Source organism: Paramormyrops kingsleyae, chromosome 1, assembly GCF_048594095.1.
Source record: "Paramormyrops kingsleyae isolate MSU_618 chromosome 1, PKINGS_0.4, whole genome shotgun sequence".
Taxonomy (NCBI): domain Eukaryota; kingdom Metazoa; phylum Chordata; class Actinopteri; order Osteoglossiformes; family Mormyridae; genus Paramormyrops; species Paramormyrops kingsleyae.
The window spans coordinates 29,878,699-29,902,143 of record NC_132797.1 but is presented as its reverse complement, the minus strand read 5'-3'; the positions used below and the strand labels follow the sequence as shown (position 1 = coordinate 29,902,143).

Sequence of the window (23,445 nt, the reverse complement as noted above, 5' to 3'; positions counted from 1 at the left end):
TAGATTTAAATCAGCTTTTTCTTACCTTCATACTGCACAGACATTATAGCGCAGGGGGCTAAAGTTTCGCTAAAATATTTTAATTCTGTCCTAGGAAAAAAACTTAGCAAGTTTTGCAATTTTAATGATTATTCCTTTTTATGATTATTTAGTATGTTTAAAAATCAGTTTAAAGTGTACCTCAGCTGCTTTTGTATGGGAATGCATTCTCCAACACAATCATAATAATTTTTATTCTTGCTGTTCGAATCACTCCTAGACAGGTTTATAAGAAATTTATGTTGGATTGCTTTTATGCTTTATAAGTCCCACCCCAAAGTACTGACGTATCGAAAAAGTACCACAGTCAGTTTGGCACTGTAGGTACTGGAACTTTTGGTACTGGTGCTTGACTGAAAATCAGTACTGAAAGTATCGTGTCAAAAGTGCAGTACCTGGCGCTGGGGAAATAAGCCATAAGACTACTTACTTAAAACAGGCAAAGTTACTCAGTTACATTATATTTGGTGCTATGAATTTTATTTTATTTTAAGTCCTTGATTTTTATAACAGGAGACACATGTAAAGGCTGCAGCACCTTGCTGACTGATGGGCCACAGTAATCGTTTAAGGTTGCTCCTCTCTTCTTCTGATTCTCTACTTCCACTGCTTCCTCTCGTAGTCCCAATGGGTGGCAAAGCCCTGCACCGGGTTGATTCTCATGTCCAGCATCCGTTTGGTCTGCTTCTCCACCCACTCGTCTGACAGCGTGTGCGGCACGTCTCCCATGACTGTGAGATGGGGGGGGGGGGGGTAGGGGGGTGGGTTCCATTATTCTGGTGCAGTTTAACAAAGTCACAATGCTACTCTCGTTTTATGAAACCTAACTCATTGCAACACAGGAAGTCCCCAGTAACTATAATCCGAGTGAAGTGTTGGTAAACCTCTGTGACTTTATCACTGTTACTGTGATCTGAGTGTGAGCACATGAGGGCAAACAAGGACAACCGTTTAGGGTCCCAAAACAGCAGCTAGGTGTTGCTGCAAAACACAAGACGACTGGATACCTCAGAAAAGCAACCGCGGGGGCAGAGCCCCCGATGCAGGTCTGCCACACGACCCTCTTCGCCTCCGTTTGCCCATGTTTATTTTTGCATTTGAGACACTCAGTGCAAGCTGGGAAAGCCCGATAAAATGAACAAAAAAAAAATGACCACAGAAACGGCTACCTCGCAGTGCATTGTGGGGACTGAAATGGACCTTGGGTTTTACGAACAGGTGAAAGGAAAGCACTCGACGTTTGAAGTGCGCGCCTTTCAAAGCACGGGGCGTCCGCAGCCACCGCATGTGTAGTGACAGTTAACGGTCAATCAACATCCTCTACAGATGCCTCGTTGTGCAATCCTCCCCACACACCCGCCTCCAAAACCAACTTCTGTTATCCGAACTGCCAGCAAGTCAGACGAAAGGGGAAAGGAACGAGCCGCGACCTGAGCGAGGCCGGCGGCAGCTCCTGCTCTCTCCTTATCCGTTGGGTGTGCAAACGTGGCGGGCGGCTTGATGGACGGCACCTGCTCACCCCATTGGAGAACCGGAGCCTCACTCGGGGGAACCGTGCAGAGCTTTCCCGATTAGGCCTGTCAGGTTTGCCGTTTTGAAAGCCGGTTCCGCCTAGCTGGGTTACCGGGGCGCCAGCTGACGAACGGCACGCCAGCGTACTCCTAAATGTTTATCTTTCTCTCAGACATCCTGCGGATATTTTCTGATGCTTATATTTCTGTGAACATTTCCGACACGTTTTCCTGACTTTCACACTCCCCAGAGAAGGCTGGTCATTTTTATAAGATACACCCCCCCAAGCGTTTGCATGCTCTGTGTCGGCTTTGCGAGCTTCTCTGTCTGGGCCAGTGCTTCTCTCTCCTTCCCAGTTAGACATTGATCCAGGGAAGCATCGCACCTAAAGGCAAGTCTAAATAAAGGAGAACCATGTTTATGTCTGAAATGTTCCCGCTTTTCTGAAACCACACTGTGTAGCATCAAACAGGCATAGAAAGTAATACTGAATTTAGAGATCGACTTAACATTAATTAACAACAGTTAGCAGCATTTAACCACCTGCCCCTCCCCCAGTCCCCAAGTACTGGATTCTTGTGGAAGAAGCTGACTCTATGTGCTCAGCGATGGTAGGCAGGGCCTTCTACGACAATCTGGACAGCAGTCCGTCTCCCCAGGAGATCCTGCCATTGCACGCCTCACCTCCCCTCTCCCCTGGCCACTTGCTCTCTGCTCTCCCGCAATAAGAGGCACTGGGTCAGAATGATAGAACAGATATTTTAGCCTGTCTGGCCCCCGTCTCGCCCCACTGCCCCCTCCGTGCCCCGCCTCCTCCCCTCAGTGGGGTCTTGCTGCATTGCAGCAGAGAGGAATCAGAGGCTGTGCAGTGTCAGACGTGGATGCCGGGGCAGTCGAGGGAGATGAAACCCCCGGCAGCTAATCCTTTTATCTCTACCGGCAAACGTAGGAATTGTTTCAGCGAACGCAAGAGAGGCGTCATCATCAGAGACGAGACATGGCTGTGAGCATCCTGATGTCAAAGACACACAGCACAGCACCATTATCAGGAGTGTCTGCTTGCATGAAAGGAGTAGAGAGGAGGATGAAGGCGGCTTGCAGGGAGGGACCTTTGGGAGGGTCTGGGGGTGGAGCCTTTAGGGGGGCATGCAAATGATATTAATGTCCGTCTATATCGATGGGTGATCTGGGCATATGCGACCAAGCACAGAAGGCGGGGTGGGTTTTGGGTGGCAGAGGGGGGGGGGTTAGGGGAGGGAGCCTGTACCAACCGTAGACACGCTGCCACCACACCAGCAGCCCCGTGAAGCCCAGGAAGAAGAAGACTCCACCCAGTACAGTTTTCCATTCGTCAGAGCCCTTCCTCATCTCGGCATAGGTGAGCTCGTGGGTCATCCGGTACACTGTGAGCAGGGGAGGAGGGTGTCACCATAAAATCACCAGCTGAGCTGCCGCAGATCCAGAGCGGCTTTGGCACCGGCACCTCTTTGCATTCATATCTTATGTCTGCGGAATCTGGGTCAGACTGCAGCTCAGGCCTGGGAAGAAAAAATCGAATCTACTCCTGCACATTGCAAAGCAGGCTACAGACATACGGTCCAATGCTGCAGATTTACTGCTGCAATTATGCAGCTGGGAACGAGCAGCCTTATCATTCAACCCATACGGCCTCATATCGATTCCATTTACAATCCTGAGGATGAAGATCATTTCAGTTTGCGGCAAAATGTATTAATGGATTTGAAATGCATCTCAGATTTTCTATGTGTATGCTGCGACTTGTGTTATACAGCCATCTACTGGGAAAAACTCAAACTCACATGTTAAATAACCTGACATTTAATTATTAGTTAACTAACTGGCAACTTGGAACTGGTCTTGTGGGACATTTTCTGGAACATTTTTTCCACTATCTAGTATTTTAATGAGGTCAAACTACATTACCCATAATTCCTCAATTTACAGCTAAATGATTTTCAGGTCATAGTAAAAAGCACTGAATTAAATATTTCTATGCTTAGATCTTCTGAGGCTGTCATATAAAAGACAATTTTAATAATATATTGGAATATACCACTTTTTTCCTTCAATAATATACATCATATATATATATATATATATATATATATATATATATATATATATATATATATATATATATATATATATATATATATTAGGGGTGCACCGATTGCAGTTTTCTGGCCGATCAACGATCACCGATCCTTAGGCAACCTTACCTGCCGATCTCGATTTTTTTTTGCCGATCTTGTTTCTTTCATAACTAAAAGACAGTTACTTCAATGTTTCCATTTTTATTGAGTAAATTGATATGAATACTCACAAAACATGAGGTAGTGTCCTCAAATATAAATAACATATAAATGAGCATTGCTGTTTGAACTACAAAATCATATTTTTTCTTCCAGACTTTAATTTCTCTAATTTTGTAAAAAAAAATATATATATATAGCTGTTATGACACACTTGTCCAAAAAATAGGGAGGGAGGCAGCCTGCACTGCACCTCTCTCGGGAATGGGAGAAAAGGCTGATTTAACCCTCTGGGGCCTAGGGGTAGGAAACACACTTTCACTGACTGGGGCATGATCACACATTTCATCACACTTAATTCATGGCAAATAAATTTATTTCTTATATATTTGTTTTGCCATTACACTCATCTTTATTTTAATATATATTGTAAATATGTCAGATTTTTGTTAAGTTTGAAATTTGACATCAAAGTATAGACATTGCAAAATGCAGTTTGGAACACTTGCAGAAACATTATAAAAGTACATAGTAAGCAATGCTGGCAGTTTGTTTTGATCCCAGATATCTGATCACCAAAGTCTTGGCTACATGAAGATGACTAAATGGTGTAGATGCAACATTCATTTGGATAAATAAATAAGAAAAACCTAACTCATGTAACTATTTCTGGCTCCTTTCATTGAATATGTAGCAACTTTCATGTGTATGAATGAGCCATTGTCACCTGGCCACGTCCCCAACCCCCTTTTATGGCGCTGAAGGGGATGTATCTGGATCGCGTTTCACCGTTGCGCTGTTAATCAAATTACCATGCGAATGCGATTTGAATACGCGCTAATGCGGCTATTTAGAATGTGAATAGCGATCTTCGGGTGAGAGCGGTACTACACGCCCCCGATGCAGGTAAAACAAAGTAAGATGACATTGTTTACTTTTTTGCCGATTTAACCTAATTAAAAAAACTTTAATACTTCCGACAATGGACGTTTTGAAAAGAAGACAGATTACGGATTTAGCCAGCGTTTTTTTCATGATTATACATTAAGATTTCAGCGAGATATTTATAAACTGAAATAGACGCGAAAAGTACGCGATGTCGTCGACGACATACTCGACCCCAAAGAGTTAAAAGCATATAACTAAGATCGGTGGATCTCATGGGAATATGGTCGATTTCTGATCCCCTCAAATTAACGTGATCGAGGCCGATCGATCGGTGCGCCGATCGATCGGTGCACCCCTAATATATACAGGGGCGCCGCTAGCAATTTTGGGCCCTATGACAAAATATGAGGTTGGGCCCCCCTACGGTAACTTATTATTAATAAAGCAGATCTCTGGGGGGCCCTAAAGGGCGTGGGCCCTTAGAATTGTCCCAACTTTCCCCCCCTTAGCGGCGCCCCTGAATATATATATATATATATATATACACACACACACACACACACAGCAGAACTCTTGGTTTCAACTACCTTTGCTCTTATTAGCTGTAAGGAATAAATAAAATACAGCAAGAAATTATATAACTATACTCTATTTGTGACTGTAATGTTGATCAGTATTACTAATGTACTTTACGCATCATTTTGTTTTTAGAACCAAGGAGGATGAAAGCTTTTGCTCTGCTGTTTTTTTATATATATACATATAGTCTCTCATCAGTTACAGAAGGAGCAGCAGGGTGCTGGGTTTGGGACACACATAATTCCTTCCCCACACTCTTCTTTCCCAGAGCAGTGTCTTGCAATCAGTTTGAGAAGCCTGAGCTCCTACTTGTCAAAATATGGTTTTACTAAAATATGCAGCTGTGTGCCTTTAACGAGCCAAAAATCCTGGCAGCTGACAATGAGAGTATTTTCTGAGTTAAATCGCAGTTTGGCCTGGGAAGGATTTTATCTGCTGGACAGCAATGTAAAAATCTTGGCTTATGGATTCACATCAGCGTATTGCTGCCATGACAACGGCATAACATGCTCAGTGAGGTGGTGCTTTAAGGTGGCGGCGGGCAACTTTACATGCCAGCTTCTCCTCCATGCTAAGGTTGGTCCAGGGGCCCTTCTCCTTCTCCTTCAGCTTCCTCTGTTCAGGGCTCGGGCTCCGCACAAAGGGCACATCAGGCAGCGGAGTGTCCAGACGGCTGTTGTACTGTGGCTGGGAGCAGTCAGTCACATCTGCAGTCAGACCTAGGACAGCAGACAAGGGCAAACACAAGGCAGGCTGTTTAAGGAGATCCTCCTCCCCAGCTCAGAAAACCTCCATTGCGGTGCGGGGGGGACGGGGGGGACGGACAGCCATACAAGGATACTGCAATCATCATGGATCTGTAGAGTAGAAATGATAAAATATGTGACTGAAACACATTTTTTAAATCCTAGGTAGGAAGCATATATTTCAGTGAATATATTCACTGCAATTCATCTCCAAGTTTAAACTGGTTAAATTTTTTAAAACGGAGTCTTTTTGACAATCGCTTTAAATAAATACATCTAACACTATTTGCAGTAGGTAGGATTAGGGAAATGTTTTTATGAAATCAGTCAGACTTAAGTGTTATTATCACCCAGGTGCAAAATAAAACTGAGAAAATTATGGACTTCCTGCAGAGAAAATTGGCGATGCATTAATAGAATAATGAAACAGAATGAATATTTCATCTATTTTGCCTGTCCCATCTTGGGCTCCGTGAGTCACACAGATAGGTGTGAGGAAGCCTGGGGGGGGGGGGGGGGTCGCAGAGCAGGGAGAGGCAGCATTCAACACCCATGGAGTAAATGGGGGTTTTCAGGCCTTGCTCAGGATGCCAATGGTGGCATCAATCCGCCAACCCTTAGATTTGAACTGGTGACCTTCTAATCATGACCACAGGTTCCTATCCTGCACAGCCACACCACACAGGAGTAAAGCATAGCAAGATAGCAAACTTCCTATTAAAAGGTGGTACAAAAATGGATTAAATTAGCTTTTTCTCAAAGGTAGCCCAGTTCATTGATGGTTCCTATTCATAGCAGCACATATCCCATTAACTTCAGTAATATTTTTCCATTTTCACACAGTACATTGGGGAACAGATATTAGCACATCAGCGGCCCCTGCTGGCTAGAGTTAAGGTTTCGCACCCAATACAGTCCAATAAGCACCGTTCTGCCGCACTGTTTTTGTAAAGCCACAGGCAACTTTACAGAGACAGCCCAGCCAGTTCTTCATCCGGATTAACATTAACATACATTTGTAAACAAAAATAGCAAATACATTTACCATCATTTATTATACACACTGATATGACTAACACAAACCATGTTTTCAAATATAAATTTACAATGTAATTTAATTTTATGAACTAAATGTGGTCATATAGCATTTTCATCTGACCAGTAGGGGGTGCACTTGCACGCCTGGTATAATCACCTCTGTTCAGTGAAACCGAGAGCGTTCACGCGCGCCACTGCCTGGTACGTCACCTTTGCCGTGAGCGGCTAGCGTGCGCTGGCCGGTGGACAGTCCTCTCCAGAGCGCGCACCGCAGACCGTATACAGCTGCTCTAGACGCCAGCATCTGAACGGGGAATGGCGTTTCTATCCAGTTTATGGTTGCGACGTATGCAATTATCACTTACATAAGGAATACTTTAATGATTACTAGAAAACGAGTTTAAGTTCGTAACATTTCATTTTATGACCGTTAAGGTAATTGCGTTTAATATACCAAATTGCTTGTTGTTCTTTATTTATTTAAAGGATAAATAAGAAATAATAATCAAGGTCAGTCTGGAACTAGCCCAACCAGTTAGTTCTCAAGTAATGTTTCTCGAAAAAAAAATAATTTATTGCTATGACTTCCGGAGACAGTCCATCACATCCCCTGAGAAAGAGCAAGGGCATCCACGTCGTTCATATCCTCTGTAACGTCCGCTATACGTGCGCTCTTTGCGGCCGTCTGCTCCCACCGACGGTATTAACAGGTGGCTGAGTAAAGTGTGCTTGCATATGGTGTGCAAGCCGGCACGTAGCATTCAAAGTTACAAAAATTGCGCGGATGGAGGACATGTAGCATGTGATAGTCACATCACGTAATATCTTTAATAATTAAAATAAACTATTCTCCCCTGCCCAAACAGGTGCAAAGTTGAGGCATAAATCAACAACAAAGAATGTAAAATAAGAGCCCTATGCATTTCAAAGAATGTCTGTGTAAAGAAATATTAGACCACATTGGGTTCTAAGACATAATGGATCTTTTTGCATGACGTATACTTTTATACTGTCGAAGTAAAATACATCTATGCTTTAATTTTACCTACAAGTGTGCAGAGTGAGTTTTATTACGAAATACGCACTACGTTTATATGTTTATATATATATATAGCGGGACACATCCAAACATCGCAAGAACTGCTTATTTTTAAAGGAACGTGTTACAGTTTTTTACGGGCAAGGCACTTTTAGATTCCCCCAAATATCTGAGGAAGGATTAATTGCTGCGACACATCAGAAGCGCCTCCAGAATCGATCAAAACCATTTAGTAAACTTCATAACTCACGTTAGTTATCTGAACATATATGGCAATATCAATGTCCGCTTATACATTACATAATATATAGTCATAGCATGTACTTATTACGTAGAAACAACAGTTGCATTTTATGCAAAGACAAATACAGCAAAACCGACGACTAGTTAGTTGCTGTAATTAAAGGTAAATACCTCTGGTTATTTTTGTCCTTGCTCTCAGTGAGTGTCTACGTGCATTTGCCGTCGTGCTCTATGGTCCGTGTTTATTTATTGTGCAGGTTTAAAAAACTGAAGTCAGGTGTCTTTCGCTATTAAGTCAAGCAGCCAATAGGAAGCTTTCCTGCGGCCGTCCTGCGGACTATTTCCAGCCCTCATTCCAAGTCAGAAGCGCTCGTTGTTTTATTCATCATAACGTTAGAGGACGAACAGTTTAATGTGGGGATGCGCTCACATGTGTTTAAACATCAAATGACATTCAACAGGAAATGATCTAACTAATAATTCTTGAATTGCGCATTTGTGCAATATGAGTAAATTTAACGCAAATGAAAGTTGTCAGGTTTTTACCCTACTCTTATTTTCTTACATATCTGTCGTTCACAGCTGAACGCCACAAACAAAAAAAGGTAAACAAAACCAAAGACTCGCGCTTTGGGTTTTAAAAGCGCACGGAGGGGGGGGGGGGGCTCGCGAACGTTTTGTCCAGGGGCCCACACAACCCATAATCCGTCCCTGGGTACAGACAGTAGGCTAAGATATGCTTTAAGAAATAAAATTACACATTCATGTAAAAACGTGTAGAAGATATTTTTCATTGCTCCATCATCTTGTTGAGGGTTAAGCAAATACGTCAGAATCCCATTCATTCGAGAGAGAGTGCACGTTCACATCACATCCCGGCACAGGCATGAGCTGCCTGTCCCGTGACACAAAAGGGCGCACTGGCTGTTCCTATTTTTGGTAGCCTAGAGTTTCCTTCCTAAAATCTTGGCAAAGCTCATTTCTTTCCAGCACCGCATTACCACAGTACAAATGGCGGATGTAACAAGAAACGCTACTCCGCCACCCAATTGTTACGCTATCTATAGTAAATACATTATTACAGTCAGCCAGGTGTAGATGAACAGTAGGACAGTAAGTAAATTTAACCAGTGATTCAGGCAGTATTAGCTGTCATATATATGGTTCTTCAAAGCAAGGGCGTAGATTTGCTCTGGACATTGGTGGGGACCTATGACTCCACCCCCCCCCCATCCCCTTCCCCACCCACCAACCCCACCACCCCAACTCCGTCCACGGAATGCATGTTTTTTTAATATGCTGCAAAATGCAAAATCACTTTACATTAATACTAGCAATGCTTCGATTGATATTAATCCACTTGAAATGCAATTCATTAAGTTAAATTAAGGAATAGTGTAATGTCAAAGGAATGGAACCACTTAAGGAGTAAATAGTGAGTAAAGTTTTTTTGGGGGCTGGACAATGCCTTTAATAGGCCTCACCTTTGACCCTAACTCTTCCCCTCTGACTGCACTAGTACCTGACAGGATTGCCACCTGATGAAATAGCGTGACAAAAAAGTGAGACATGTGAGTTCAAAACTTTTGCCAAAAACACTAATGAATCACTTACATCCTCAGCCTATCACTCCTCATAATGTTAAATATTAGTATAATCAACATGTATAATACACACACACATATTATAATGTTATATATAATCAACATTCAGATTCACCTCCTGTGACCTTGCCTCTTCACCTAAACTACAACATGGCTGATCTGCTTCTGTCCCCTAATAAAAAAACATTGAGGGATTCCTTATGAGCATTGACAGAGAACGCCTCAGCTTATTATTGGTAACATTGTTAAATCTCGGGACAACTAGGTATAATAATATCAAGTCATCGTTCAACATCACCTGTGACCCCTTCTCTCCATCACTGTCTGATACACAGCACAGTTGTTTAGGTTCTGTCACCTGACAAAACAGGATAAACACATGCCATTTAAACAGCAATCATTTTATTTCACTTTTTCTGAGTCTTTGTGTGCAAATCTCGAATCAAATCATTAATGTTTGCCAAGTCAGTGAATGCATTTTAAAAACTATTTGTGCGAAGTGGATTGTCTATTGGTGAACTGTCAATAAAATTCTAGCCATGGCAATATTAGTATGTGGCATATCAATTTCTTTCACAAGACTGATTTCTGACAAATAGTCGTCATTAGATTAGGAGAACTGACAGGGATCATATTTATACTTTTACATTTAGCTGTTTAATCTGCTGTTAGTTTTAAGTCCGTATTCACAGACTATAGCCTGCCCTGCTATAATGAATGTGCGTCAAAGCGGTAAAAAAAAAAAAAACCCCACTAGCATTAACGTTAATTGTTGTCATTACTTTGATGGACTTTGATGGATTCACTAGCGAACTTGAAGTGACTTACACTTTTCTTTGAAAAAAAGCTCCTTATGTCCAGCTTCTTTTTTTTTTGCTGCCGCCATCCTCACATGTGTCACCCAACACACCTTCTTGCACGGGGAAAAAAATCCACTGCATTTGGCGCTGCTTGTATCTGAACGCAGCCACAGCCTCTCGCATGATAGCAGGGAAATGCACAGCCAATCAAAATGTTCATATGTGTTTTGGGGGCGGGAGGACTCAAGGAGAGAACGTGATTTATCCCTTTCTGCGTGTCTAGGTTAATGTTGACAGCACGATTGTTTTTTTTTTTAAGTGGATTAAATTATTGGTGGGGACATTTCAATGGTCGGAGGATATTGGTGGGGACACATCCCCTCCGTCCACCCTAAATCTACGCCCCTGCTTCAAAGGAGCTATATTACCCTTCTGATTGAATGCATAGACCTACAGATAAATTTGGTTTTTACAAGGAGTTTCGGTATCAGAATTTCAGGTTCCTTTTTGGATTAAATCCATACTTTCCATTTTAGACATCCACTTTCGTTTTTAAGATGGTGATACAATGGGTTTGGCATGTATATGTAAAGATACCATTGTGTGGGATTTCGTAAAAGTCACATTTCACCAGCAAGTAGCCTACAGCAGGTTTGACGTTACACAGGTCTCTTGGGTTAAGTTCTGTAATTTGATTTTATTGATCATAATGGACTCTGTACCGGATCATCACTCCGTTACCCATCATCTGCCCTGAAGGACATCATGCAGGTCCCCACGAGCCTCCTCCATCATAATCATTGATCAAAAAGTGAGACATATACTTCAGAAACAAACTATCAGGGAAGCAGCTGGCAACGATCACATCTCACCCACCACGCTCACTGTGCAGCATCGTGCTGATCCACTGGCCTCCATTTTTGCGCCTTCTAATGAGTCCATGAGAAGCTCTCAATCCAAACACCCACTGTACAAGTTTCATACTCTTATTGACTCATTTGCATCATACCCAAGCTGTCTGCACATTTATTCACTTGTTTACATACTTGCCTCATCATTGTATATCTCCCGAAATACAAATTATAATACTGCAAAAAAAAATATGTATTTTTGCATTTAGATTTTCAGTTGTACGTTTGCTTAAGCCATGACACCGCCCGCACCAAAAGAAATTCCTTGTACTTCTCTATACTTGGCGAACAAAAAATTCTGATCATCCGAGACAGTAGTACAAATCATAAAGAATGATGCCAAAAGATAACGGATGTAGTATGTTGGTTCAGTAGCATCGTTTATTTCTCAATCAGCAAAATAAAAACAAAAACTACAATACCATTAATGTCATCTCCATGCCAGTTATGTGCATTTACAACGAATAAAAAGTTTCCCTCCTGTAACATCATACGTCACAATAAAACAATAAAAAATCTGCAGTTTTACAAACATGATTTTACGTTTCCGTACACAAAAAAATATACCTTTCTCTGGCACTTAAGTGTCCTCAGTATGAACGTTTCTATTATTTACAGTACAATCAGTACTTTAAAACGGTAAAACAGACGCGTTTTTGCTGCATGCCCCGAACAAACCGAAGAACAGGTGCACTGTGGGTATTCAGACAGCGGCTGCTCATTGCATTGCTTTGATCGTTAAAAATCTTACACTAGTATTTTAATGCATAAGACAGGTACAACCATCATTCCCCTCCAAACCCTGTTAATTCAAATCTGCAACTATATAAAAAAAATAAATAAAGCTTTGAATGATTATCATTTTACAGTATATTTCAAAGACATTTAATGAAAATACAGACCCAGACTTCGGGGAGAAAAAAAAAAATTCAATCTGAAATCAGGCAGCAGTCGTATCCACTTTGTACAGTTTCGGATTCTGGCTTTAAATCCACGTTCGCATTCATCTGAACTGTCCGCAAAGGTTCTCCTTCCTAGCAGCACACTCTGGAGGACAGAAGGCACTCATGACACCGATGTGGCCAGTGCCCCCTCACCACCCCCTAATCCTGTATAAACCTGGGGGGGGAGTGTTGGGGATCCCATACATGCCCTAACATGTGGGCCTCAATCTGGACAACTGCTGTCCTGCTCCAGTCCCAAAAACGTCCCCGTGATTCAGGGTGGAGGCAAGAATGGAGTACAGAGGTACTAAAAATGGCAAGGTTATCATAACAGACTCCCCCCTCCCGCAAGGGACAGAAGCCAGAAGGGGGGATTAAAGAATAAATCTCCAACAGCTCTTTGCTTCATTATTTCAGTCATCCATCGACGTTCCAAACCCTGTTTTCCGGCACACCACCTGAAACTCAGGGACAGCGCCCTCCGTCCCCCCCCCGTCCCCCCCCCCAGCAAGGCCCCGCCCCCTGTCTCCACCCTCGACACCCCCACCCCCACAGCAGCATCACATGTCACTCAAGTCAAAGCAGTCTATCACTCCACCTCGCTCCCCTTCCTGCTGGCACCTGCGGGAAAGAGACAGGAAGGAGGAAAGGGGATGGTCACTAACCATTCAGGACAGCATTTTAGAACAAATCACATGAGAAAAGAATTAGCACAGCCTGTGACTGGCCTGCCAGTGGTCATGTGGACAGGGTGGGAGCACCAACCTTCAGACTGTCCCAAAGTCTTCGTGGGTGGTGGGTCGAGCTGTAGAAACAACATGTGTTAAAGCAACAAGACTTTTCTTGATTTATGAGAACAGTGTCTGGGTGTTTATGTCACCTAATAAAGCCAGTCCTATAGTCGCAGCCAATCAGAATGAGGAATGGGAGAACATGCAGGATTTGAGCATGTGTGTGTGTGTCTGTGTCTCTGTGTGTACATACCTCACTGCAATTCATATTCATGTCTCCCCTCAAAAGAAAGAAAACAAAGGCTGTTAAAAAGGATTGCTCACCAGCGCCCTCTTGGGTTAAGTTCTGTAACAGCAATGCCAGACACGGGATGACTGGAGAATACTGATCCAGGGGAAAGATGGGTGTGTGGGAATGGGGAATGGCAAGGTGGTAACTGGTTGGAATTTGGTTTGAGGGGTGTTGTATCAGTGTGTTCACTGGGTTCACCACGTCATGGGGCTAGGAGGTAAATCCAAAGCAACACTCTCACATCTGCATTCTCTGATGCCCACGGAATTTTGCATAGAGAGAGTAGCCCTTCATTAACAGCCCATGTCATTACCATTTTAAGCTTCCTCTAGACTTCAGGTTAAAGTTTAACATTAAAGGGCTGTTTACAATTTCCATGCAGCAAGATGTACCCTGTGCACCCTTCTGCGCCCTCACTCTGTCCGTTCACTCCTCCAATCTGCCCTTTCCGCTAACCAGCTGTTCCCTGACTATGAAGGGCTGTCACCTGCTGGGCAGCTGCCCCTTGTGGCCAAAAAAGGTTAATGCATTGGTTAATAATAAAGAGCACTGCTGATTTCATGCTGCAGACAGTTTTTGGACCACAAATCAATTAGGGATTGAGAGGTGCTAATTTTAAACTTGCTGCACTGGGACAATGAAACTTCTGTTTCTATATTAATACATTTGTAACACATTCAAGCTGATTAAAGCAGGACCCACAGAAGCCAAATGCCTGGAGCTAAATTGTACCGTACGTGTTCTTGTTAAATTTATTTAAGCCCAGTAGTTTAGATTATTATGATCAGTCTTGTTTACACCAATGTGGCCCAGTTAGCCTTCCTGGAATGACGTGGTAGCCAAAACGGGTTACTGTGAAGGTTAGTATCGGACCAGAACCTGCAAACATGCCTTAGCGACGGCTTAGCGACAACAGCCAGGCAGGCAGGCTGGAGCTCCACTTCAGGCCAAGGTGCCAGGCGGCACCCCTACCTGTGGGGACCCATGGGGAGGGGTCGGGGAGGGGGGAGGAGCTCGGTTCGGGTTTCCAGAGGTTCAGGAATGCTGAGCGTCTATACCTGCCGGCGTGAGCACGAGGGCTTGCAGGATATCCGACAGGGACACAATGCCCACGATTCTGGCCTTTTCGTCCACCACCACCAGCCGATGGACCTGGGGGGGGTTTACAAACCACACCTATAAGCAGGACTGAACCCTGCATTCCAGCTGTGCTGTTTGAGCACCAGAAGTTCAGGGTGAGTTCCAGCGTGACTATGGCGACGCCAACCTCGGCTTTCACGATGCGGTCCACGATGGTTTCCAGCGTCTCCAGCCTGTTGCACTTCATGACACCCTCGAAGTACTGCGAGCGGTGTTGCAGGGCCTGTGTCACGCTGATGTCCAGGTTGTTGTAGGTCTTCTCAGCCGCAAGGTTCTGCATAGATGCAGGCGTGTCAGCGGACAGACCGGGAAAAAGGCCAGCGCTCACATTTTATCATTATTATGGCGTTTGATAATAAAAGCACGCAAGGGTGACAGTAAGGATACTCACTATGACATCAAACTTTGAATAAATGTCAACAACCTTGCCTGGAAGCAAAACAAGTTGAAGAGAATTAAGGGAGATCTTTCATTTAAGGTTCTGGCAGGTCACTGAAAGGGTCAAATGAAGCAGCACCAGTACCGGACTCGTCCACCACAGGCAGGGCAGACACCCTCCTCTCCACAAAGATGCTGAGTGCCTTGATGATTGGCGTGTCAGGGTGGATGAAGGCGATGTTCTCATAGGTGCCGATGCCCAGCTCCTGTAGCGTCTGCTTCATGAAGGCGGGTTTCGGCATCTCGCAAACCTGGAGGCACGGGGGGATGGTCTGGACCTTTACAGGCTACACTAGCTGCAGTATTTTACTTGTATGTTTATTTTTAAAAACTGGGGCACGCAATGTTGTAGGTGCCCCCTGCTGGTCCACTGGAGAATTGCGTTTTGCACAGGGCCATAGCGTTACAGCAGGGCGTATTGGGGGCAGGTTACAGTAACCCTCTCTGGAGCACCGTGCTGTGGGACCATTAATCACTGTGAGAGTATTCTGCTTTCCATCGATCACAGGAGTGAGCGCCTGAATTCGCCAGCATTACATTAATCACTGATTTCTGAAGCAGCTGCAGTGACAGTAAACATCAATCAAACCCTGCTGTTACACTTTTTGCAGATAACAAGGGAATTTGGATCACCAAGAAGAACTGAATATGAAGAACTGGGAAGTAGAATGTAATAACCATCTAGTCCACTAGAGGGAGAATGTCTGTTCCTTTACAGAATATACTCTATGTGGCCTATTAGTAACAGAAACCGAAATAACAGACAATGTATAACTTCATAATGGATATAAATTTTCTGCTTTTTTCTTCAGATGCAGCTGACTGGTGCTAAACAGCAAAAGGCATATTTAGCAGAGTGTTTCGGGAAGGTCACCCAGAAGCACTCGCAAGCAGGGGGTGGGAGTGAGATGGTGTACTCACGAAGAGTTGAAGGAACTTCAGGATCCGCTTGTGTGTGAGGATGTACAGAGCGTTCCCACTCACAGGGTCAATGACGGGCAGCCGGTGGATCTTATTTTTGATTAGCGAGTACACGGCGTCAAAGATGCTGCGGAACACAAAGAGAATGGGGAAATGTTCCCATGGGGACGATAAGACGGGACCTCAGGAGTGCCATTCGGAAACTGTCACTGCTGAGGAGTCAATTTATTCCCAGCTATGTGACCATTTTGACAATCAGGCCCGCTATGTCCAACACATCCTCAACCTGGGTATTGTGTAAATCCTTAACCTTTTATATGTTGGTGCTGTTTTCCTAACACTACAGTGTTTCTGACTGACACAGCAAGCTTAGAAGAAGGGAAAGACCTTGGTATCCTGAGCAACAAAATGTCTATAATGTCACCATCTATGATTAGAATTGGATAGAGAACTCAACAAGTGCTATTGTTGAAATAGCCACTAGGGGGCAGATTCCCCTCAAGGTTTTTTGAATCACTGACAGAGCCCAATGCATTTCCTTCAAACAGAGAAGCCCTGAATTATTTAGTGCTCAAAAGCTATTTAACAAACAGCAGAATAGAGCAGTATTTTCCTCAGGGAAAAGCAGAGAAAACAGAAGCTGATCCAAGGGGGAAAAATGAAACTTAGTACGCATGTGATACAAATGCAATGTACCAAATGTACTCTAATGTACCAAATGAGCATTAGAGAATGAAAAGCCCATTCAGTAAATCTCAGTTGGGACTGTAACATGTGAGGAGGAGCCCTCACCTTGCATCTGGGGAAATGTTCACCAAAGGCTTGAAGGTCTCCTGAAGATAGAGCTCTGCAAGAAAGCAGAAGGCAAGTTCATCATGCAACCTCAGCTCAGCCCAGCCGTGAGAGCTCATGGACACAGGCGTACCTCTCCACGTCTCGATTTTGTGCTCCTCCAGCTCGTAGATCTGTACCTGGAAGACAGGCATCCATGAACTTCTCAATGCCGTTCATTTAACACCAAACCTCATCCACTGTGCTCTCTACTTCCATTTTCACCTGAACGCCTTGCATGGCTCATGTAAGCATCTCCCTCTTTCAGTTTAACCAGAACATTCTATCATTCCTCAGAGGCCATGCTTCTCAGGAAGCACCCCACAAGGCCAGTCAGAATGGGAGAAGTCAGCATCTCCAGGTAGGTGCACCTGAGAGCTCAGAGTGCTTCTCATATAGCAAATACAGGCTGTAAATAGGCTATATAAACCAAAAGCTGTTCAGGGTACACAGGCTGGGGTGACTCAGCACTGGATTCCAGAGTTAATCATTTCTACCAGGGCTCCAGGTGCATTCTGGGAATACAGCAATGGCTGCCGGCAAATCATCATAACGACACGCTCAGGGTCAGGCTAGAGGGCCTATGACATTGCCCTTAATCACCTAATGCCTTCATGAATAATAACACATCTTCTAAACTTCCTTGTTCCCTGAAGTCACAGAGAAACAGGAAATAGACACCTACCATGGGTGACTTGTAGTATCTGTGCAATATGTTGATGAAGTCTGTGATTGTTAGCATCCCTGGTGGGGGAAAATGAAACAAAGCCTGGTTATTATGAGGAAATGCATCGCCGCTACGAAGCCAACAGCAGGACAGATGAGACAAGGGGCACCTTCATGTCACCATATGAGGAGGATTTTATTAACAATCTTGCAGTTTTTACACTCTGGAATTTTACAGGAGTAAATCAGGTTAACCCCTCATAGGATGGGAACTAACAAACAAACAAACAAACAAACAAACAAACTTCTACTCAAATTTCACGTTCCTAAACTCCATGCCCCCTAGTGTCTATAAACAGATATTCTCACCAGAATGCTTTCAGCAGGACCTCCTTTGGTCCATCTATAAAAGTCACCCTGCAGAAGCTCGCCAAAGAACCTCTGTAATTAAACTTTGTCCCTGAACTTTAGAGGACGGGTAATGCCAAGAATTAAACATTAACAAGCTGCTGGCAACAAGGCCCTAAACCCGAAACCCTGCCTTCCGTGCATTTGCAGACACAGTATTCTTATCAGGCCTGCTGTATCTTGGGGGTGGGGGGTCTTGCTTCGGAGTTTTCAGCATCTCCCCAAAGCCCAGGGGAATGCTGGTGCTGGTCTGCTGAAGGTCCTCAGCGAGATAATGGTTGCTGCAGGCTGGCAGGGCTGCAGCAAAGATGGCCCCGAGGTACAGCTGATGAACAAGCCTCATTGGCTAGTCAGCCAGAGCCCCCCCCCCCCCCCAGCGGTGCCCCCTACAGGGAGACGCACCCTCACTTCATTTAAAGCTGGCGAAACGTGACGGGCTACTAATTTCCAGTGTGGTCGGTCTGCTCGTACCCCTCCATCAAAGGAATGAGCCCCACATGCATTGCATCCACATTTCACACGTGAGGAAAAGCCAAGAAACTGTCCCGCTAACATCTCGCCGACACCAGGAGAGAGAGGGAGTGTGAGAATCAGGCCACCGGGGGCTGGTGTGGCCCGATTTAATCTGCTCCCTGAGGGCAGAGGAGAGGAAGAGGAAATGAAGGAAGCAGAGATGGAAAAAAAGGAGGGAAGGAAGGCCCCTTAGCCACGAAGACGGCCTGTCGCGCAGGGCCGCGTATACGTAGCTGGTTTTATTTTAATGTGCCCGTCTCTGCGAACCTGCCTCTCAGGGGGCGGTATTTATATCCGTCTCCATGACTCCGGCCCACATGGAGTATGCTGACGTAGGCGGCTGGGGACCCCGCTGGCTTGGGGGGGGGGGTGGGTGGAGGTCTGGGGGGGGGGGGGGGGCAGGAAGGTCTGGTAGTTTGCATCACGATGTGGCGATTATTCCAGGGGGGAGATGAAGGGACAGTTCACTGAAAAAATATAAGGCAGGAGTTTGAGGTCCTGGCAGGGAAATCAGGATGTTATTGAGACAGGCGGGGTCCTGGCAGGGAAATGGAGTGTTATTGAGACAGGGGACGGTGCTCTACCGACAAAATTCAGTGGCAACAATGTCCGAATTAGTCATGTAGCAGTTGAGGGAGCGTCAAGATTATATTTAATCTATTTAGCGAATGCTTTTATTCTAAGAGCTGTACTTCTTGGGGAAAGCAGGGCAGTTGGGGACCCTCCTGATTGCAGACACAGTACCCCAACCGCCGAGCCGCACACTGGCCCCAGATGAAGATCACAGGTGCCTGTTGGTCATGTTTTCATCTACCCTGGTATTACGATACCAGGGCTCCTCCTGACACAGGATGATTGCGGGTACTGCCCCCTCTACCCAGATCAGCTGCCACGACCCATTTCTGAATTAATCCCGTGCTAAACAACAAATCCTTAAATCCCCCATCCACAGAGGAACTTACGTTAGGGCTGTAAGGGGCCATATGAGGAAGAGCTCAAGATCCCCATCGGCCATCAAATCCTAAAATGCGACACACACTGCAAGCTTTTGCTAACCAATAGGAGTCTTTGGCACACTGTGTGTTGAACTCACCCCTGATAAATCATTGCAGAGGCCCCTCCCACTAGTTGCAGAATACAGGTGCCCCTTGTAAAAGATGCAATCATTTCTCTTCAGCACGACTGTTTAATAGGGCTGCACACAGAGTTAAGCCATGCCCAATCGTTAAAGTGACAGCTTTAATCATAAATGAACAATAGAGTTTACAAGGTTAAAAATTGACCTGGTGAACACAAACGGATGCGCAGGCTCTATCCTTGGGAACCTATTTTATGTAATAATGTTTTTAAGAAGCCCATATAAGCTCAGCTAAATACCAGTTATCAGAAGCCTTTCTGAGCGAGATAAAGGGTCTAGAAGAGACCAGCTCTGTGCATCCAAACAGTTAAAGAAAATTCCTGGACAGTTTAGAAAGGATGATGAATTGCTGCTTGTCTGAGATGGATGAGAGAAGGATGACTGATGAGGTCGTATCCAGCCTTCCAGCCTTCATCACGACGTCTAGACTCAACATAAGCCCCGCCCCACACGTCGCGGCCAGCCGTCGGTCCGCTCACTCGCCGGGGCCAAGCACGCGAGGCCCATCACCACCCTCCTCAGAGAGTATCTATTTTCGGAACGCCTGCCGCCGCCTCGACACGGTAACAGACAGCATCCTCCCACCTGCTCAGTGCCTGGGAGCTCGAGGGCATCTCAGGTGCACAGTCCAATTGTCACTGTGACCAAGGGACCCGGCCGGGGCTACATACTCCCTCAGGTTAGCGAAAATCTGACCTAAAATTAAACGCTAAACAAATGCAGAATGGAGATCTGTATAAAGGGCCACAGATTTTTAAATACAAATGATGTAACGCTAAATATAATTAACACTCCTAAAAAATGCCGGAAGAGCCCCTCATACTGGAAAGGCTGACGACACCGTTATTCCCCTAGGAAGCAGCAGTCTCCAAACGTGTCTATGCTACATTATTATTTTTTTTTTTTTGAAAAGCAGTCCGTTCAAAGTTTCTGGGGGTGTGTTTTGTTTTTTTTTATATATTTCTACAACAAACGTGAAGTTTTTTTTAAGACGGTCTGGCGAGATTTCCATTTTATTCAGTGGGTGGCACCGATGATTCCAGAGTGTTATCCACCACCTTCATCTACGCACAGGTCACCAAGTAGTGGCTCGTGTTCGATGACGGCCAAGCATCTGCAAAAAGGGGGCATCAAGCAGACATCCGGATGAGCAGGCCGCTTGATACTCACCTACGAAACTCTGCTTCTTTGTCTCCCAGAGCGGAGCGGCGCGGACGCCATTGGCCACCAGGGCGAAGAAGGCCTTCTTAACCTGTGTAAGAAGAGGAGGCGCTGAAGGTGCCTGCTGTCAAATCTTAGAGCTCGCCTCACACATCTGTCTGTCCCATAACCCAACAGAAACATCTGGCAAACGAACAGCTTGCAGAGTAAAGTCCAGGTTTCATTTTGTCAGCGGAAAAGTTGTGTTCGCGACAACCCAGCCTGACCATCTCCTCCCCATTCCTGAGCCTGATCAAGACCACCAAGTAGAAAGCAGGGGGAACCCTGACCACAACCAGACCACCAGAGCTTCCAAACATCTGTCCGATTAAATTGAGGAAACTCAATTTACCATACTGTAAGACAAGCTTCCACATTACGGTCGGCCATAAACCAGAGTTCGACCGGGTACCAAATCAAGAGTCATTGACTCTAACCAGTCAGGAAGGCTTCGGTCATCTTACCTAATTGAAGAGCAGCCTAAGGAGGTTTAGTGAGGCGTTTTGCGATCTCATGCTTACTGATGGGCAGGAAAATCAGTTTCCAGGGCAAACGGCACCCAAAATTCCCTAGCAACGAAGAACACATATTCCAAGTGCTGAATCACGGGGCCCTGGGCCGCTGCTGCAATGACATACACGGTGTTGCATGGTCACATGAAAGCCCCCAGACCAATGCATCTCTTCAAAGGCCATTTGACAAGTTTATGAAGGTCCATCCACGGTCTAGACGCAACTGGGAGAACATAACTGAGTGCTGTCTCTGTCTCGCAGCCTATCACCAACTCGTTTGGGACTGGTCCATGCTGCTGTACAGAATGCATGCTACGCGTTGCTGTGTGCCAGTAAGGAAACCATCAGGAATTTTGCCTGCAGCTACCCAGAGGCATTGCAGCACGCATCAACATTGGCTGAGATGCTTCCTCCTGCGTGACAACACCCCCCCCCCCCATTCTGTACCAGAAAACACCAGCTTTGTTTCCTTTAATCAGGCCTCATCCAACTGACCTCTCTGAGAGATGAGCATTTCGGATTAAAAGCACGCCCGCAGGCGGCTGGGCTGACATCATCCTTCTCGTACACGTCTCTCAGATGAAAGTAGACCTCTCTTTGGCCTAGCGAGGGGAAGGCCCAGCACGTACATTTCTGATACGCGGATCCCTTAGATAGTCGGGAAACAAAAAACAATGAAGCCCGAGAGGAGGCAGAACATTCAAGACCAAAAAGAATGCTGGGAATCTTCGGGCCAAGAAACAACACTGCCAAAAGGACACACACACACACACACACACACACACACACGCACACTCACACTGAACTGGATTGTATAAAAACAGTTTCATGGTTTTAGAAGAGACAATGAAAGCTGGAGAAGAAAAACCAACAACTGAAAGTGTTTTATAGGTCTACAAATTTATAGTATGGCCTTTATCCCATTAAAATATGAATCTAAAAACCCTTTAAAAGTTCATTAAATATTAACCAGGCAGTCTTGAGAGGGTCATCTAAAGAGGGTCATTTTGCGCAACGTACACACCAAAAATATTATTTTGATTCCAGTCAAGTTTGCTGTTGGTGGCATTGGTAGTGGAAAGAAGCTATATGTTTACATTTATATTCTGAAATATATTCCTTAGACAACCATTGGTGTTTGATGAAGATGATCTTGCCCTAAACCCCAAACCTTGAGTGGGTCCACGGGGCCGACACCCTTGGAGAAAACGCCCCCTTTGCATTAATGTCTCCAGCGGTTTAACCACTGATGCAAGTCAGGTCACATGGTGCCCTTCAGTCACATGATTTACAGATAAGACCTTCCAGACAGAGTGAGAATCTCAGGCAGTCAGATCACAGGGGGCTTTCGGCCTGAATGACCATATAAGCATACGAGACGGCTGGTCACGCCCAGTACTCACCTGCAGTGTGGTGTCGAACACCACCAGCTTGGAGCTGGTCGGTACGATGTCGTAGCACTTGTGGGACTTCATGAAGCGCATGTAAATATCGCTATCTGACTCTTCCACAGCTATGAGAGAACAGATGGGCCAAGTGTTAGAAAATGTGTTCTCTTTACAGACCTGGGGGGAGGGGGGTCAATAATGCTTCCTGGGATTTAATTTAGACGTTATTTAAAGACCGATGACCACTGGCTGCGCTAATGGTGCTTTTCCACTGCCACCAAGAACCCAGTTGTACGTGAGCCGTACTGTGAACTGGCGGTTTTCCATTGTAACCGTACCCGACCTGTACCTGCGCTGTCTCTACAGACCCGACCCTTCTGCAGTGGAAAACCGAAGCAAGTGGGTACTGCCCTGTAACTAGTCTCTCTTTGCAGTATGGCTCGGATACAGGTCAGTTCCTGTATACCAGTGAAAAAGCGCCATAAGAGACTAAGCTATAACACTGATGACTGGGTACAGAAGGCATAACGGAACCTTCTGTCTTAGTAAAAGATGCATTTTAATTACTTTTTGAGCGTTAAATGAGGAGCTGGTTTCCTAAGAGGCCCTTCGACGGATGAGGCCCTATAGGCTTTTGTATAATTCAGTTTA

General features: G+C 45.0%; 2 protein-coding genes and 1 long non-coding RNA gene across 11 annotated transcripts in view; all 3 read right to left on the bottom strand.

Moving 5' to 3' along the window:
* Positions 1–497: 497 nt before the first annotated feature.
* cox4i1l (cytochrome c oxidase subunit 4I1, like) lies at positions 498–8,662 on the bottom strand. Its single transcript, XM_072713320.1, has 5 exons — positions 8,529–8,662; positions 7,286–7,379; positions 5,843–6,010; positions 2,823–2,954; positions 498–770 (listed from the first exon to the last, which is right to left on the bottom strand). The coding sequence occupies exons 2-5, from the start codon at positions 7,377–7,379 to the stop codon at positions 637–639; spliced, it is 528 nt and encodes a 175-aa protein (XP_072569421.1). The 5' UTR covers positions 8,529–8,662; the 3' UTR covers positions 498–636.
* A 1,279-nt stretch (positions 8,663–9,941) lies between these two features.
* Positions 9,942–10,924, bottom strand: LOC140591847 (uncharacterized). Its single transcript, XR_011992126.1, has 3 exons — positions 10,790–10,924; positions 10,260–10,319; positions 9,942–10,133 (listed from the first exon to the last, which is right to left on the bottom strand). It is a non-coding gene; the product is annotated as an uncharacterized lncRNA (long non-coding RNA).
* Positions 10,925–13,123: 2,199 nt separating this feature from the next.
* Positions 13,124–23,445, bottom strand: part of LOC111851656 (5'-AMP-activated protein kinase subunit gamma-2-like) — a 68,707-nt gene continuing 58,385 nt past the window's right edge. For 4 of the 9 annotated variants that reach the window (XM_072713279.1, XM_072713286.1, XM_072713290.1 and 1 more), the window contains 11 exons: positions 22,810–22,919; positions 20,865–20,946; positions 17,655–17,713; positions 16,931–17,109; positions 16,139–16,265; positions 15,303–15,468; positions 15,171–15,208; positions 14,907–15,053; positions 14,698–14,791; positions 13,382–13,421; positions 13,124–13,237 (listed from right to left, as the gene is read on the bottom strand). In XM_072713279.1, the coding sequence (XP_072569380.1) occupies positions 13,384–13,421; positions 14,698–14,791; positions 14,907–15,053; positions 15,171–15,208; positions 15,303–15,468; positions 16,139–16,265; positions 16,931–17,109; positions 17,655–17,713; positions 20,865–20,946; positions 22,810–22,919 (1,040 nt within the window). In that variant the 3' untranslated portion in view covers positions 13,124–13,237; positions 13,382–13,383. Of the gene's footprint in view, positions 13,238–13,381; positions 13,422–13,600; positions 13,629–14,611; positions 14,792–14,906; positions 15,054–15,170; positions 15,209–15,302; positions 15,469–16,138; positions 16,266–16,930; positions 17,110–17,654; positions 17,714–20,864; positions 20,947–22,809; positions 22,920–23,445 lie in introns of all 9 variants that reach the window. The other 5 variants (XM_023826751.2, XM_023826754.2, XR_002840066.2 and 2 more) reach the window with 4 other exon arrangements.

What these genes read in the sequence shown, in the direction of transcription:
- cox4i1l (XM_072713320.1), bottom strand. Translation starts at nt 7,379, where the DNA reads ATGCTGGCGTCTAGAGCAGCTGTATACGGTCTGCGGTGCGCGCTCTGG. An exon ending in GCTAGCCGCTCACGGCAAAG is followed by an intron (nt 6,011 to 7,285) that starts GTGACGTACCAG and finishes CTGCTGTCCTAG; the next exon opens with GTCTGACTGCAGATGTGACT. An exon ending in GTGGTGGCAGCGTGTCTACG is followed by an intron (nt 771 to 2,822) that starts GTTGGTACAGGC and finishes CCCATCTCACAG; the next exon opens with TCATGGGAGACGTGCCGCAC.